We start from the raw sequence: 17059 nt of genomic DNA on the forward strand, positions 1-17059 counted from the left end.
TTAGCCCCACATGTGATTATCGGCCAGGTTGGCACAATTAACTAACTCAACAACTTAGAAAAGCTTGTGGAGTGTAGTGCCTGTAGGCATTTAATTGGGGAAGCTAGGTTCGCTGACCCATGGATCTTAAGCTGAAATGCTTGTGTGTTGCTAATCCCTTGAAAACTTTTGTCTATTTCTTCTATTGCTATGGGTCTGTTGAGATCTTGATGTGCATCGGGGATACTCTACGGATGGATTGTTTTTCCAAGAATTTGTCCACGTTTTCCAAGTTATTGAATTTATTGGAGTACAGTCCTTTGTAGTACTGTGTAATTATCCTTTTGATTTCATTAGGGTCTGTTATAATGTCCACACTTTCATCCCTCATCCTTGCTGTGGAAATTTGTTCCCTCCTTTCTTTGGTTAGGTGTGCCAGCGGTCTGTCGATTCTGTTTATCCTTGCAAAGAACCAATATTTAACAGCATTAATTTTTTCCATATTTTCCCTCTCCTGACTCTCAGCCCTGATTTTTATATTTCTTTTCTTGTGCTGTTAGTAGGATTGTCCTGTTGAGTCTGCTCTAGTTGCTGTAAATTTTGTGCCAGCATATCAAAGTCTCTCTTCCTTTTTCTTGTGTGCATGTATTGTTATAAATCTTCCTCTGCTGCCTTTGCTGTGTCCCATAAGTTTTGGTACATGGTGTTCTTATTCTCATTGGTTTCTAGAAATTTCCTAATTTTATCTCTGATCTGGGCTAGTACAGTCTTTTTGCAATAGTTATTCATCCTCCAGATGTTTGTTCTTTTCTTCATCTTCCTTTTGTTGATTTCCAGCCTTATGGTACAGTGGTCATAGAGAGAGGTCTGTATGATTTCAATGTGCTTAAATTTATGTAGATTCACCTTTGCCCCCCAAGCATGTGGTCTATCTTTGAATATGTGCCATATGGGCTTAAAAAGAATGAATTTTTTTGTATTTGTATGAAAAGCTCTGTAAATAACAGGTCAGATTATGTAATTGTAGTGTTTAGATCTCTAGCCTCCTTGTTGAGTTTCTTTCCCCTTTGATCTATCTTAGAGAGTGATGTATTGAAGACACCTATAATGATTTCTTTTTTCATCTTTTGGAGTGTTTGGTTGACGTATTCAGCGGGTCTCTCATTCGGGGAATATATGCTTAAATGTTTAGTGGTTGAGCATTATATAGTGTCCCTCCTTATCTCTTTTTATGGTTTGCACTTTGAGGTCAATTTTATATAACATTAGGATTGCAACCCATTCTTTTTTTGAATTGCTGTTTGATTGGTATGCCTTTCTCCAGCTTTGATTCTCAGACTAATTTTTTTCTGTAGTCTTGAGATGTGTCTCCTGTAGGCAACAGATTGATGGGGATGTGTTTTGTAAGCCAGTGTGCTAGCCTCAGTCTTTTAATGCCTGCGTTTAGTCCATTGATATTCAGGGTTATTATCTCCATCTGTGGACTCTGATGTCATCTTATACCTTTTGCGTTGGGTGTTTTCCTACCACCCTTTCTTATCAGTGTGTTGTGCATGTGTGTGTGGTTCATTCTTGACTGCTTCCCGCCTTTGAGCCAATGCTATATTGGGGGCTGTTTTCTCTTTTTTGTCCTTTGGTTGGGATTGTTATATGTGGCTCAATCTATTTATGCTTGGTGAGTGCTATTCTTCTGCCCATACTGTGTCGGCAAGGATCTTTTGTAGGGCTGGGTTTCTTTCAACATATTCTTTGAATTTTTCCTAGTCTGGGAAGACTCTTATTTCTCCATCTATCTTGATCGATAATTTGGCTGTATAGGGTAGTCTTGGGTTTGCGTTATCTTCCTTCAGTTTTTGGAATATGTTATTCTACTCTCTCATTTTCTTCATAGTGTCCACTGATAGGTCTGAGCATATTCTTATTTGAGAAATTTTATATGTGAATACTTGTTTTTCCTAAGTGCTCTCATGATTTTCTTTTCCTCTAAGTTGGAGAGTTCAAGTATTATGTGCCTTGGTGACTTCTTCTTGGGATACAGTCTAGCTGGTGTTCTTTCAGCCTCCTGAATGGTTGCCTGGTTTTCATTCATTAAGCTAGGGAAGTTTTCCTCCAAGAATTCTCTCACTAGTGTTGCAGATGACTTCTTTGTTGTGCCTTCCTCTGGTAATCCAATTATTCAGATGTTGTTTCTCTTCGTAGCATCAGGCATAAGTCTATGGTTTTCTTCAGCTTCTCTGAAGATCTTATTAGACTTGCGTTTGCATTTGTTAAAGTCTGCTTGACCGTCCTCTAGGTCACTGGTGTGGGTCTCTGCCTCCAGTTGATAGGCAAAGTCTGTGTGTCTGTTCCTGGTTTTTCTTATCTCGCCCCTAATCTCTTGCATTTCCCATAGTCGTATGGACTTTTTATCTCTTCTATCATTTCATCCTTTTTCTGTATTGTTTTCCTCATATCCTGTATGACTCCAAGCAGCATTCTGAAAATTTCTTTGTGTGGCAAGTCAATGTCTGGTTCTTCTATGCACTTTCTTAGGTTCTGGGCATCTTCTGCCATTGTCTTTTGTTTCTCCTGTTTTTTTGTTGAGGTCGTTGGGGCTGATTGCTGTTTTTGTTGCTTTTTTTTTAGAGGAGCCAGGTGTCATTTTCCAGGGAGTTGAAGAGCACTGGCTCTCTCTGGGAGACTCATAGGAATGCTTCTTCAAACTGCCTGTAGCTGATTTCACTATGGAATTTGTCTACCACTTTATCCTCTTATGGCTTCACTCTTTCCCTAGTCAATCAATATTCTGTTATTTAGAGGGCGTGTTGGATGGTCCTTTCATGGGACGCTGGTTGGGTTGTTGTGGACCCGTGAGGATGATGTTGGACAGGGTGATCTCACAAAAAGCTGTGATGATGTGGTCCACGGGAGCTTGAGGCGCTGCAGAGGCCGTGTGGGGGTGCCCGCTGCATGGAAGGCTGGTGGGTTACCCACTTTGGTATAGAGCACCTCGTATGGTCGTTGGAATTGCCCTGGTCAGCTAAATCGCTGCAGAGTTGGGCATAGGTTTGTGCAGCAGTGTGGAATGTTGGCGAGTGTTTGTCAAGCTGCCTTAGACTGTGTGAGGAACTACAGCAGGAGGAAGTTCCCTTAGTCACATGGTATGAGAAGACGGATAGGAGCTCCCACAGCCACGCAGGCATGATTTCCTTTGAAGAAGGTGGATGTGATTTCCCTAGCCAAGTTTTAAGCACTGCAGGGGTGAACAGGCAGAATTTCCCGGGAAGTTGGGTGGGATATCCCCTCTTGGAGGGGGTGGGTGGGCTTTCCAAAGTCTGGGGTTATGCTGTAGAGCAGGGGTCCTCAAACTATGGCCAGCGGGCCACATGCTGCCTGCCAAGGATATTTATCCACGCGGCCGGGTGTTTATGCCCCGTTTTATTTATTACTTCAAAATAAGATATGTGCAGTGTGTGTAAGAATTTGTTCATACTTTTTTTTTAAACTATGGTTCGGCCCTCCAACGGGTCTTAGGGACAGTGAACTGGCCCCCTGCTTAAAAAGCTTGAGCACCCCTGCTTTAGAGGGTGGAGTGTTCCCAGCTGGGTGGATGGTGTAAATGTCCTAGGCTAATGGGGAGTGGTCTGGTGGTCGGCAGTGGTGGGTACGAGAAAAAACTAAACTAAACCCCCTGAAACTGCGGTGGAGGGTATAGCGAGAAGTGAGGGAAACAAAAGTCACAATATAGCTTAGCCCCAATCCCTATCCATGGAGCTGGAGGGGTTTAATCCCTGTCCGAGGCCATGGCAAGCTGTGTCTGTTGATATAAAGACCCTTCACTGGCTCCAAATGATCCCGGCTCTGGCTGAGACAGTGGTGGTGCTAAGGTTAAACCCTAGCCGGCCTCCACTGTGATAAGCCAAAAGCCTCCAGCCCCTTAAAATTTACTAGATCTGTGCCTACTTACCTTGTGATGCTCCTCCTGTGACCCGGCAGTGTGGAATTTTCCTCTTAGTAACTCTCCTGTGCCAATTTCTGTGTAGTCCCTCTGGTATGTGTTACTTAGTTGCCATCTTCCCACCCTCTACCTATTTCATTAATTTTAAGGCAACTTTTTCTAAACATGTAACTTTAGGAGACAAAGAGATCAAAATACTAAGTGTGCTTGTTTTAACATTAGTTTATTCTTCATGAAATTCACCGAAAACCTTTGATATAAGGAAACATAATGATACAATAGAATTAAGATGGCTTTTCTTCAAATCTTTCCTTAGATGTATTTCTCGTTTTCTCCTTTGAATAGGCACAGGTTCAATATCAACAACAGCATGAACAACAGAAACAAGATTTAGAAATCCTTCACCAACGAAACATCACCCAGCTGCAGAACAGATTGTCCGAGTTCGAAGCTGCTAATAAAGACCTAACCGAAAGGAAATATAAAGGAGACTCCACTGTCCGAGAACTCAAAGCAAAACTTTCCGGTGTTGAAGAGGTATTGAAGTTATTTTTTTTCCCCCATTTTAAATCTTAAGGTTTTAATTTCACCAATGTTTATCACTTGTGTGAATGATCTTTCCTGGTTTCAATCCATCCGAAAATTCCTTGTGTGTTAGGATAATGTATTTAGAAAATGCAAAGAAATCTGAGAAATTGAAATCTAAAAACAGAGGCTACATAAGAACAAAACTGAAATAATTGTATTTTTCAGAGCCTTGACGAGCAACAGATTTTCAATGTACTTTTAATATATACCTGGTATGGTACTCAGTGTTGATGGAGCTAGCTTTTACTGAGGCTGCTCAACATGTTGAACAGCCATATGAAGTTTATGTTCTGTAATAGTTATAGTAGTGTTAATAGCTAACACTTTGCAAACATTTGCTAGGAAACAGGCACTGTCAAGTATACTAACCCATTTAATTCTTATAATCATTTTTAAAGATATACATTATTATTCTCATTTCATTAAAGCACAAGACAGTTAAATAATTTAAGAACCTAGAAATACTAGCACAGTTATTGTCAAGGCAAATTATTTATAATATGGAAGGGTTGTGCATTCCATATTAATATTCTCTACTTGATCTCTAGGTTCTAATATTAATTGCAATAGTTATAAAGAACTCATAAACAAAATTCATTAAGGAATATAAATTTTAATGCTAGTGAGAAATACTCAGGCCTGAGTTGTTTATCTGAACATATTAACAAAGTTCTGTCAGGTCTGTTAACAAATGCCCAGTGAGCGTACCACTCTGTCAAAAGTTTGAGCCTGAAGACATTCAGTTTAAGCTCTGGGTCAGCAAATCCAGCTCCTTGAATTAAGTGCCTAGAGTAAGGTGACCAGATTTTAACATTGGTAAAGCGGGACAAAAATGGGACATCATTGATAAAACTCACATCCTGGCGAAATAGCCACATGACAACCGAAAACTGTAGTATACCCTAGCTTGTCGTGCATTCTTTCCAAAAATTGGAACTTTTTAAAAACGCCTCAGGATGCGGGAAAAATTGTTAAAAAGCGTGACTGTCCCACCAAAAGCGGGATGTCTGTTCACCTTAGTCTAGAGGGACCCCACTCCTGTAAACCTCAGCCCAAAGGCTCCATTTCCAGGGGTCAGCTAATCCAGCTTGCCCACTTAAGTGCTCAGAGGCACCCCAATTCACAAGACAACCTCCTTCCTGCACAAAAGCACTCATGTTTACGTGCTACTTGAATTGGAAATTCCATCACTATGCCACATGCTCTGCTTACTCCGGTTCTGATGCTGCCCCTCAGATGGCATGTAGCTTCTTCTGGATCCAGGAGGTTCACCATGCAGGAATGTGAGGTCTAGAGGACGCGCCCCATTCCTGGCTCTTGCTGGTAAATGATATCCCTCCTCTTGCTTCTCAGAAGGGCTAATGTTAATACACTGCAGGATGGCATTCCAGGGAATCCTGTTAACCATTATTGGTGAAGCCTATCCTTATCTTCCCTTCCATTTTCCCAGACCCATGCAGGTTAAGGTCATTTGTTTTGAGTTAAGACACTGTAGGCAGAAGAGCCCCACTAAAAAATTCACTGTCCTTGCAGGGGCTTCAAAAAGTTCGTTAAAATATCCCATTATCTAAAGTTTAGATATACAAATCTTTGTATATTATATGAAAAAGGTAAATTTAGAATACTGCATTGTATAGGCCTATTTAGGGGGAAAATTTTGTGTAAACAGTAGAGAAAAATATTAATTGGCTAATTGTAGATCATGGTTACCTTTTCAAATCAGTTGGGGAGATGATAAGGTCCCCAGACTCAGGCCATACTCTACATTAATTGAATCTCCTGAGAGATGGTACCAGGCATTGGTAGGTTTTGTTTTTTTTTTTTTGCATTGGTAGTTTTTGAAGCATCCCAGGTGATTTCTATATGCACATTAGACTGAGAACCACTTCTTAAATGGTAGGGTTTTTAACTCTCTTTGTGGCTCACTTATATTTTGAAACATTTTAATTAGCACTGTCAGTTAGCCAATAAGCAAAGTAATCACAGGCTTACTTATGCTTACTTACTAGTCTGTAGTAAACAATTTCAATTTTTTTCACCACATCAAACATACTTCCAAGTGAGGCTGGCATCTGTCTTGCCCAACACAACACCTTTCTACAGATTGAAAGGCTCTTAAATTTACAGTCCCATACCTGGCAGAATACTCAGTGTGAGATTGTACTATTTTCTTACTATGTAAGCAACAAATTCCAACACTGATGAGCATTTACTAACCTAAAAGATTTTTTAAGACCTTGAATTTCAAGACTACAGAAAATTCTTGTTCTAGTTATTAAAAATTGTCATTTAATTATCAATATCATTGTACTTACCCTTGATGTGGAATGATATTTTTGACATCTTAATGATAATGATCAAACCATCCATCTCATGGACCTAATACATAATTTCAATTTGTTTTCTACCTCTAGGAGCTTCAGCGGACTAAGCAAGAAGTTCTTTCTTTACGAAGAGAAAATTCTACACTAGATGCTGAATGTCATGAAAAAGAAAAGCTTATTAATCAGCTACAAACAAAAGTGGCTGTGTTAGAACAGGAGATCAAGGATAAGGACCAGCTTGTTTCCAGAACAAAAGAAGCATTTGATACAATTCAGGAACAAAAGGTGGCTTTAGAAGAAACTGGAGAGAAAAGTCAGGTACAACTAGACAAACTGGAAGCGACAATAAAATCATTATCAACAGAACTCCTGAAGGTTTGTTTTTAAATGTAATAGAATATTAATATTTCATTGGATTATGTTGAGATATGCATATGTAGTTCTTTTACAGGCAAATGAGATTATTAAGAAGTTACAAGGGGATCTGAAAACTTTAATGGGTAAATTGAAACTGAAGAATACAGTTACTATTCAGCAAGAAAAAGTCTTGGCAGAGAAGGAAGAAAAATTACAAAAGGCACAAATGGAATTACAAGATGTTGGACAATCTCTCCGAATTAAAGAGCAAGAGGTAGTTAATATTATGTTTGTGTGCATGTAACTGTTTTCTTTGCAAGGCATAACAAGCTTCCTCAGTTATATTTTTACTTTGTTAAGTTTTAGACTGTATAATCTGTCTTTTTGGTAAGGAATATAACTAGATTTAATAGAGGTTAATAACCTATCTCAATTTTTAAAGTAAGTTATGACTCAAATATATTGACTATTCATATATACGTGTATACACACGTTAAGTATTTTGTTATATATTTGAGCTAATCTTTTATTCTCATTTAGTAATAATTAGTAGTAACCATTAATTAATAATCAGTTTCTTTTAGTTTTTCACCTACTCTTTATTGTATTAGATTTATTGTGAGGATTCATATATTTCAGGTTTGCAGATTACAAGAGCAATTAGAGGCTACAGTTCGGAAACTTGAAGAAAGCAAACAACTTCTAAAAAATAATGAAAAGTGTAAGTATGTTAAATTTTATGTAAATGTTGTTTGGAGTATAAACCTGAAAATTTTACTTTGAATTCATGAAAGTCTAGGTAAGAAAAGATATTATTTTATATACATAATTTTTGCTTTAAATATATTGTTTTAATATCTTTGCTGTAGTATATTGGTAGCATTATCATCTGCTATAGTTAGCTGAAAGACAGCCATGTGTCAGTAACCCAAACTTAAGTGCTTAAAGTATTGTCTATATTATTTCAATTAGTTATATCTTTTTATTAATTACTGTATTTTACTTAATAATAACATTAATTATTTAATCTAAAACACAATTTTCTTAGTTTCTAGTTCTGTGTCTCAGATGTAAGATTGTGTACTTTAAACAAACTGAAAGTTATCCTGGAAACAAGTCTTAAAAAGTATTTATTCTTTACACAGTACAGATTTTAAGAATAAAATAAGGAAGCACATGTGATCATTGCTAAAATAAGACTTGTTAAGGACAAATATTTAGGTGAACCTACATTGTTTTCCAGTGACATATGATGTTTTTTAAAAGTTTTAAAATGCTTAAAAGAACAATAACTTTTTAATAAGGTATTTGAAAAATAAAAATGATAAAATCCTTTACCTTTTTTTTTTTAACTTAAGTAATCACATGGTTAAATAAAGAACTAAATGAAAATCAACTAGTGAGAAAACAAGATGCATTAGTACCTTCTACCACTCCACCTACAATCAGAAGTGGAATTTCTCCTAACCCTAATGCGGTAAGATTTAGAATAAGATGTGAGTGGTCTACGTGACTATCTTAAACATTAAGAAATCTCTGTGACTGAAGGTGGTGATACTTGTATACACTGGACCCCAACAGTTATTGGTTCTTAGAGTATGAGATCCTGGCGGAAATGGGGTGTAGGCATACCATACTTGCTCTTAAAGGGGTCGTATACGGAGAGAGAGAAAAGCAGTTCTACATCCACTTGGGAACTAGCCTGATAATCATAGGTAGGCCCCCTGTTGAACATCAATCCTGCTACTGAACATCAGCACCAGATAAGACCAATCTGTGACTTAATGGATCAAGACAAGAACATAGCCGAACATAGACAAACAAAAATGACCAAGTACCCTTCTGTCTTGGCCAATACAGCAACTGCACTGCTTTGCCAGTTGCGACTTTATCTTCGATGCACGGCATCACCTAAATATTAAGATAGTTGTAAAATTACTGCTACTTCCTAAGAGCGTCCAATCCAGAGCCCTACTTCCTAAATCACTAACACGAACACAAATTATAAAAGAGCCTTTTAACACCGACTTACTGGGATCTGTGACCCTGTTCCCCATAGTGTGTAGGCTTTAGTGTTTCAAAGAGTAATAATGTCAGTTTGTGCACTTACTGGCAGGTTCCCTGTGGTCTTTGACTGGAGGGTATTGACAAGGATTAAAATGCAAATGTCTAATCTGTAGAAAATCAGATATGCTAGATGTCTAAAGAAGGGAAAGATTACTTTTAAATTTTAAAAACTATGCTGAATGTTATTTCTGGAACTGAATTACCAACTTAAAAATGCTTGCTATAGTGTTGAATTGCTGGTGATAAAAAGCAGAGTGAAATGTACTTATATACTGCTGTTGTACACTGTTGCTTCTCAAGTTTATCATAAACTTTGTTCCTATGATCCAATGACATTGGTTAATAGTGATGCTACTATATTGAACATAGTGGCAAAGCAAGTCATTCTCAAGTAGATGTAATTTTTATGTACATAGTCCAGCAGATTATTTTATTGCTGATATACCTCTTTATCGCTGATTCTTCCTAACTCCATTTCAGGAATGGGAGGCCTAAACGTCTTTGGTTTAAACTCATTTCAAAGCAGGCCTGTTGGTTTGTGTTGTCAAGTCTTGCTCTGTCTCCAAAAGCTCATTCAGCTAAAAGCACCCCAGCACTTGGACGTGTAAAGTGGCTTCAAAAAATTCAGGGGAAAATGAAATTAAAAGCTAAGGGAATTTTATCACCAACAGTTTGACGTTACCTTGTATAACAAACTAGGGTTCTGTGTTGGTGGGTACATAGATACCTCTGAGAGTGCTCTCAACTGTTGGCTATTACAACAGATGCTACCAGCTCCTGGATCAGCAAATACTTCTTAGAACTAATTTCTCCTCCTGACTGTTTTATTTTTAGGTTGATGGTAGACTGACTTACCCAGCTTGTGGCATTGGTTATCCTGTCTCCTCTGCATTTGTATTCCAGAACACCTTTCCAAATTTAGTGTCTGCCAAAAATGCCATCCACCCAGGCTCAGGACCAAAGGTAGCCACATTCACTAAGGCTCTTTTTTCTCTCTCTTTAATATAATAACTAATTAACGTGTAACTATTTTTCAACTTTAAAAAAATGACCTTTTTCATCTATTGTTAAATATTATATAACATTCCATGGATACATTACTAGATATTCATCTTTAGTGACCAGATGTATATCTATAGGAAATATTATAATGTACTACATGACATTTCTTGAGTCACTGTAATTTGTAGAAAACTGGGCAGTAATCTACCAAAACCTTATATAGTCCAATTCACGCTCTCCATTTTCATTTATTCCTCTCCTTGTTTCCCTTCTTTTTATCTCCTACAACTATCAATCCTAACTAGGATTACTGGCTGACTGTGACTGGGAAGGTAGTGATCTTGACAATTTTGGATATCATGGCCAAGATTTAAAAGTCTAGTTAGCCAGGCTGGAAGCAAATGACAAAATGTGGTTGTGGCAGTATGATCTCAAATAGCGTATGCCCAGCAGCTCTTGATTAATTTGCTAAGACTTTGTTCTATCCATTTTAGTTCTTTATGATCATTTATCATTACTAATTCCCTAGATTTCATATTATTTTAACATTTAATATCATTTCATTAATTACTCGCACAAGTCACTAGTTTTACTTTCATTCCTAAAATCAGATCCATATTGCTTTTTCCCTAAATGATGGAGACAAACATTTTGAAAAGAATATCAATAAAAGATAAAAGTAAAGACTTAAAGATTGGTTTTATAGACTCTTTTATCAAATTAGCTCCTGGCTGCTCTACAAATAAGTTAACTCTGTTGTTTAAGCAAGTACTTCTTTTTAGTCTTATTTTTAGCGAGAAAAAGCAAAAACAACACATTGTGAGCTCAACCTTCAATAATGTATATTTATTCATGGATTGTATCCCTACACTGGTGAGCTACTATATTATGTACCATGTAGATTAGTGATTAAGATGTCAGCATACAGACTCTGCCACTATTAGTATAATGTTGGACAAGCCACTGAGTTAACAAAATCAAATGAAATCTAATGGTGCTTCACTTTTTCTCATTATGAAATTGAGCAATAATTTCATCTACTTTACTGGATTATTGTGAGGGTTAAAGTGAGTCAGTGCATTTGTGTTTTGTTTTTTCAATGTATTTGTATAAAATAGTCTATGGCATATGATCTGTAATTCATACATTGTATAATTAGCAATAAAATATTCAAAATCATGTTAAGTAATGAAATTTTAAAACACATATAAATAAAAGTTTTAACAGTTTCTTTGCATGTATCAATCCCCCACATCCAAACTCACAGCTATTGAGTCAGAGTGACACGACAAGTGAAACGGCCTCATGGGCAGACTTAGTATATTTAAGAAAATGTTCAACTGGAGGGTGCAAAATAATATGTAAGTTAGACAAGAAGCAGAATTTTGCTGATTGAATGTATCAGTATTTAAAAGATTAAAAACAAACGTTTAATATAAGTTTAAAGCAAGCTAGAAAAATTGATATTCTCTCACTTCACTCAGATTATTTCAGACTTTTAAAATATTCCAGCTAAGTCAAGATTTTGCAAGTATCTTCCTTTTATTGATCTTATATTAATTGTATTATGGGAAACACACATACACGTAGTGATACCAGGAGGGTACGGGGAAGGTGGGGGGAGAAAGGTGGACCCAATCACAATGATCTATACATAAACCCCCTCCCAGGGTGACGAACAACAAAAAGTGGGTAAAGGGAGACAGTGGTTGGTGTAAGACATGAAAGGAAAAAAAATTATCAAGGGTTCATGAGGGAGAGAGGATGGTGGGGTGGGGAGTGATGCTCAAGTAGAAAATGTTTTGAAAATGATGGCAATATATGTACAAATATGCTTGACACAATGGATATATGTATGGATTATGATAAAGAGCTGTAAGAGCTCCCAATAAAATGATTTTCATAAAAAAGAAATGGCACAATGAGGCTCAAGTAGAAAATATTTTGAAAATGATGGCAATATATGTACAAATGTGCTTGACACAATGGATATATGTATGGATTGTGATAAAGAGCTGTAAGAGCTCCCAATAAAATTTTAATAAAAAAGAAATGGCACATTGGACTGGGCAAATGTCAACCTCTTCCAAGTATTCAACAAGGATGTCACTGTGAGGATTAAGATATACCGATTGAAGCCATGAACTGTCAGTCACTTTCTTACTTGTGTAAACTGAGCAGTGCATGATAAGGACCACAGAAGAATTGATGCATTTGAATTCTCGTATTGCTAAAGAAGGTTGAAAGTTGGCAAAGTACATGGAAAATACTATGCACTGCTAGAAGGACAAACATCTGTTTTGAAGCAACTACAGCCAGAATGCTCCTTAGATGTGAGGATGACGAGATTTTGTCTCACATACTGTGGACCTGTTATCAGGAGAGAGCGATCCCAGAGAAGGACATTTTGCTTGGTAAAGTCATCAAAAACGAGGGGGGTAGATTGGCACTGGCTGAAACAGTGGCCTCAAACTTGATTATGAGGGTAAGCGGTGTTTCTGTTATTCTTAGAGTTGCTAAGAGTCACAACTGACATCACAGCACCTAACAACGATGACAACCGCTTCCTAATGCTGCGATAACAGAAATACCACAAGTGAGTAGCGTTAAAGAACAGAAGTGTATTGTACCACAGTTCAGATGCACAGAGTTTAAATCAAAGTTTCACCGGTGTCAATTTCTTATCTGGATCCCTTATTTACTTGGTGATCTCACATGACATCTGTGTTAAGTCTCTGTCTAATCTGTTTTAAAACTAAGAAAGTGATAAGATTTAGAATCCACTCTACTTGTGTATGGCCACATTAAGATAACAAGGAGGCTCCTTCTAATGGACATGTAGATAGACCATCATGGAATACTTTCTTAATACCTGTTGTGGACTAATACTCCATGTGGAGATGCACCACAGTTTACCAGTTCACGTGTTGAAGGACGGCTTGCTTGACTCCCCCTTTTGTATTCATGAACAAAGCTGCCATCAATATTTTTGTGCAGAATTGTGGATGGTGCACATGTCTTCATCTGGGAATAAATTATTGGGTCTTGTCATTCTGTTTAATTTTATAAACCGGTGCAGTTTTTTGTGTATTTTTTGGTTATATAGTCTGTATATTTTTGATACAAATCATTTATCAGCTAAGTGTTTTGGAAATATTTTCTAGTTTTGCTTATTTTTTCATTCTTTGAGTGATACTGTTTCACATAGCAAGAATTTTAAAATTTAATGAAATCCTTATTTTTTTCCCCCCGAAGCAAAGTGATAGTTTAGTAATGTAAAGCTTTCATCTGGAGTATATCAGCATTAAATCTGTACAGCTGAAACAGTGCATGGAGGATTACAGTAACATCTGGAGGCTCCTTCTAATGGACATGTAGATAGACCATCATGGACTACTTTCTTAATACCTAGTCACTTTATGGCCTTCCAGAGTCAGTGAACAAAATGAGAATGGAACCTCCGTCCCACGTATCCCCTCCTTTTCCTCTAGGGAAGATCAGTTGTCACTCTTCATCTTGGACCTGAAACTCCAAATACATAAGATTGCCATTCACCATCTAGTCAAATCCTTTGGGTGTTCTTCAAATAAATGAAATTTGACATTGAAAATTTTTCTGTTAATAAAACAAGTGTGGACCCAGTAGACCCATTTTTGGACTTCTAGCCACCCTTTGGATTGGGATGAGGAAGCAGAGGTCTTTCTTGGTTTGAGTCTCAACAGTAGAGGTGTCAAACGGAGAGCAAGACCATGAGCAGACTGGTGTACACAGCAAGAGACCTCCGTTTGGTTTGGTGGTAGCATTCGGTGGATTGATGGTAGCTGAAGTACACTGAGAAGAGTTAACTTGAAAGTGCTATGGCTATTGTGTTATATGAGGGGTACTCCTCCCCACCCCCCCAAACGGTAAAAAGCTTTACTGGGCAGAGCTTTCATAGTATGCATTTTCCTGCTAGGTGAGCATCGAGCAACTCACTCTGAGTTAGTACACCTAGTGGCATTGCCTGCGAAGGTTCTCTGCTCTCTCTCATGGATAAAAGCAGTTTCGCCAGAACCTCGGTTTTTTTGTGATGACTGATTTAAGGGAACAGCATGTGGCTGTGAAATTTTGTTACCTGCTCTGGAAAAATGCTGCAGAAACTGTTGTGATGTTGAACACAACTTACAAGGACAGCGCTACAGGCAAAACTCAAGTATACAAGTGGTTTTTCTCATTTCAAAAAAGGTGAAATGTTGATTGATGACAAAAGTTCTGGATGTCCATCAAATTCCCGAAGGGAAGAAAATGCCCACTCATAGTGCATTTAGAGTTCGTTCTACCAGGTCAGACTGTTATAATCAAGCTATTTAGAAGTTCTGAAAAGCTCGTGTAACAGTGTGAGACAAAAAAGGCCTGATTTGTGACAGACGGGACTGGTTTTGCCACCACAACAATGCACCTGCTTCACACAGCCATTTCAGTGTGCCAGATTTTGGCAAAAAACAGCATGCCTCGCTTGCCCCACACACCTTCCTCACCTGACCTCGCTCCATGCGACTTCATCTTCGTTCTGCCGGTGAAGAGGGACATGAAAGGACAGCCTTTTGACTATGAAGAAGAGATGAAAATGAGGGAGGTGCTATCAGCCATCCAAACAAATGAATTTGAAAAATGCTTTCAAGAATGGAGTTGCAGATTTGACAAGTGTGTTAAGTGTAATGGCGAGTATTTTGGAGGTGATAAGGTTGTTTTTTTCTTTCATAGGTCATGCTATTGGTGGTATATTTACAAATTAGCTATGTTAATAAAAGTGCACTCCAGCTAGGGGTTGACATCAAGTCTTTATGGCTGGTGGAAGTGCCTTCAGCATGATCACATCTGGTTTCTACTGCTCCTAGAACCGTAACTTTTCCATTCGGGTGAGCTTGAAAGCAGGCAGTCTATTCTGAATAAATATGCCCATGGAGAACACATGCAGTGAGCCTATTATGTCCACCCAGACAAGACAAACTTACAGAAAAGTCTAATCATTAGGCTGACACATTGAGTCGATGGCAAGTGTGTGCAGCGATACTACACGTAGCATCACATGGTATGCTCTTGATGTGACAACAAAACGTTTTGCTAGATTGGCACAAGTCATCCACAACTGCTCTGCAGCGGCTGTTGGAGCCAGTGCCTGGCTCACGTGAACAGCAGGATAAGTGATGAGTCATAAAGAGAAATGAACTCTAATGTTGGTGCTTTGGTAGATAAGGTAATGTTTCTGGGTAACATGTTCCTTCAGCTGTGTTGAATTTCAAGAAGAGACTTTCCTCAGTGTAGATCTATTCTGAGCTAGAACAGGAAGGAACAAGCGTTGCTCACATTCAGACATCCCAGGAGAAAAGCATAAACCCCACTGCAACGATGAGAATCGCTTTGTGAGGTACCAAAAAGAACACATCAGCATTCAACTGGTTGTTTAAAAGAAAGTGCAACCAGGGTCTTTTCAGATCAGAACTAGAGTGTGGTTTGATAGTTGTGCCTTATTTGATCCAACAGGTTTCTGAAGCAGCTTGCAACCAGTTTGTAATCCAGGCTCTGCCTCTCATTCCTCTGTCTTTTACTTGGCAAGGCTAGTGGATCTCTCTTCTGGAAAATTATGAGCCTATATCAGGTGATTTCTAAACTGTCAGGTCTATATTGTTGGTCATGTTGTTTTACAGGAACTGAAATGACAATTGAAACCTTTATAAACTCAAACTCTGATGATTTATAGTGAAAAACTCTGTTCTTCAATAACTTGATATTACCACACTTTGAAATTTGAAAATGATAAGGTGGACTGGCAGTACATATACACTTTGGTGTTCACACCCATAAGCAACTTGGAAAACGTCCAATAATTTTTTGATAACAAATATCACCAGGATAAACTATATTAATATGCTACAGATAAATAAGTTTTTAAAAACCAGCCATGAAACCCAGTCACCTGCCTTTCTGTTCTTATCTTCTACGTCTAGGAGTGTTCTCATTCTGCTGAAAAGGCTTCAGTAGAGTTTTCATACTAAGACAAATTAGGAAGGACCTAGCTTTCTACTTTTGAAAAAAACAAACCAGCCAATAGATCACAATGAGTTTGGGGCCAATTTGAAAGCAGGCAACTAACATTATCTCACTATAGAACTGGGAGCTCTTGGTAATTCAGTTGCGTATTTTCTCTTTTCACAGGTACAATTTAATTTACCATTTACAAAACCAAGTCTGTCTGTAGATGCTCATTCAGGAGCAACTAGTAATCTGCCTTGCTCAACTGAAAAGGAAAAGTAAGTTCTTCCAGAAGATTATCAAGTACTTTTATGCATGTAGATAAAACTATTTTTTAAATTCTTCATAGGTCAATTTTTGTGAATATTTGCCACTGGAAATGCCATTTTTCTAATTTATTGCTTCCAATATTAAGTAACCTAAGAAAATAGCTAAACTAACTAGAAATATGGAAAATTTGAGCAATAGGGCTTGTATGGTAGCTTTGCATGTTATTTAAATATTTAGCTGGCTTTATATTGTGAAATCTGTGGCTGAATCAAGCATGTCTTACATGACAGTAGGCATTTTCATGCTTTTAGTAATTTGATTTGTAGTCTAATTTACTTGAAATTTAATGCCTTTTCCTTGGGACACTGTAGGGTCAGTGGGTCTAACATGGCTCTCAGAGACGGGGTTCTACTTCATACTTGGGTGAGCAGTGACTAGTCTGAAAAGCTTATTAAGCACTCACCTTAGCTGCAGCTATTGGTCTCTCTTCATTTAGAGGAAATAATAATGAACTCTGGAAAAC

The 17059-nt window shown here is 37.8% G+C and overlaps 1 protein-coding gene across 1 annotated transcript in view; it reads left to right on the plus strand.

Annotated features, from left to right (window-relative positions):
• The window catches only part of SASS6 (SAS-6 centriolar assembly protein), a 40858-nt gene that overhangs the window by 20864 nt on the left and 2935 nt on the right, over positions 1 to 17059 (plus strand). Inside the window, exons 8-14 of the mRNA XM_004699233.2 lie at positions 4262 to 4453; positions 6919 to 7203; positions 7280 to 7459; positions 7825 to 7906; positions 8544 to 8662; positions 10087 to 10215; positions 16450 to 16544. Coding sequence (XP_004699290.1) covers positions 4262 to 4453; positions 6919 to 7203; positions 7280 to 7459; positions 7825 to 7906; positions 8544 to 8662; positions 10087 to 10215; positions 16450 to 16544 — 1082 coding nt within the window. The remainder of the gene's footprint in view (positions 1 to 4261; positions 4454 to 6918; positions 7204 to 7279; positions 7460 to 7824; positions 7907 to 8543; positions 8663 to 10086; positions 10216 to 16449; positions 16545 to 17059) is intronic.

The sequence above is a fragment of the Echinops telfairi genome, unplaced genomic scaffold (assembly GCF_000313985.2).
Source record: "Echinops telfairi isolate 266 unplaced genomic scaffold, ASM31398v2 ScPeMD7_443;HRSCAF=831, whole genome shotgun sequence".
Taxonomy (NCBI): domain Eukaryota; kingdom Metazoa; phylum Chordata; class Mammalia; order Afrosoricida; family Tenrecidae; genus Echinops; species Echinops telfairi.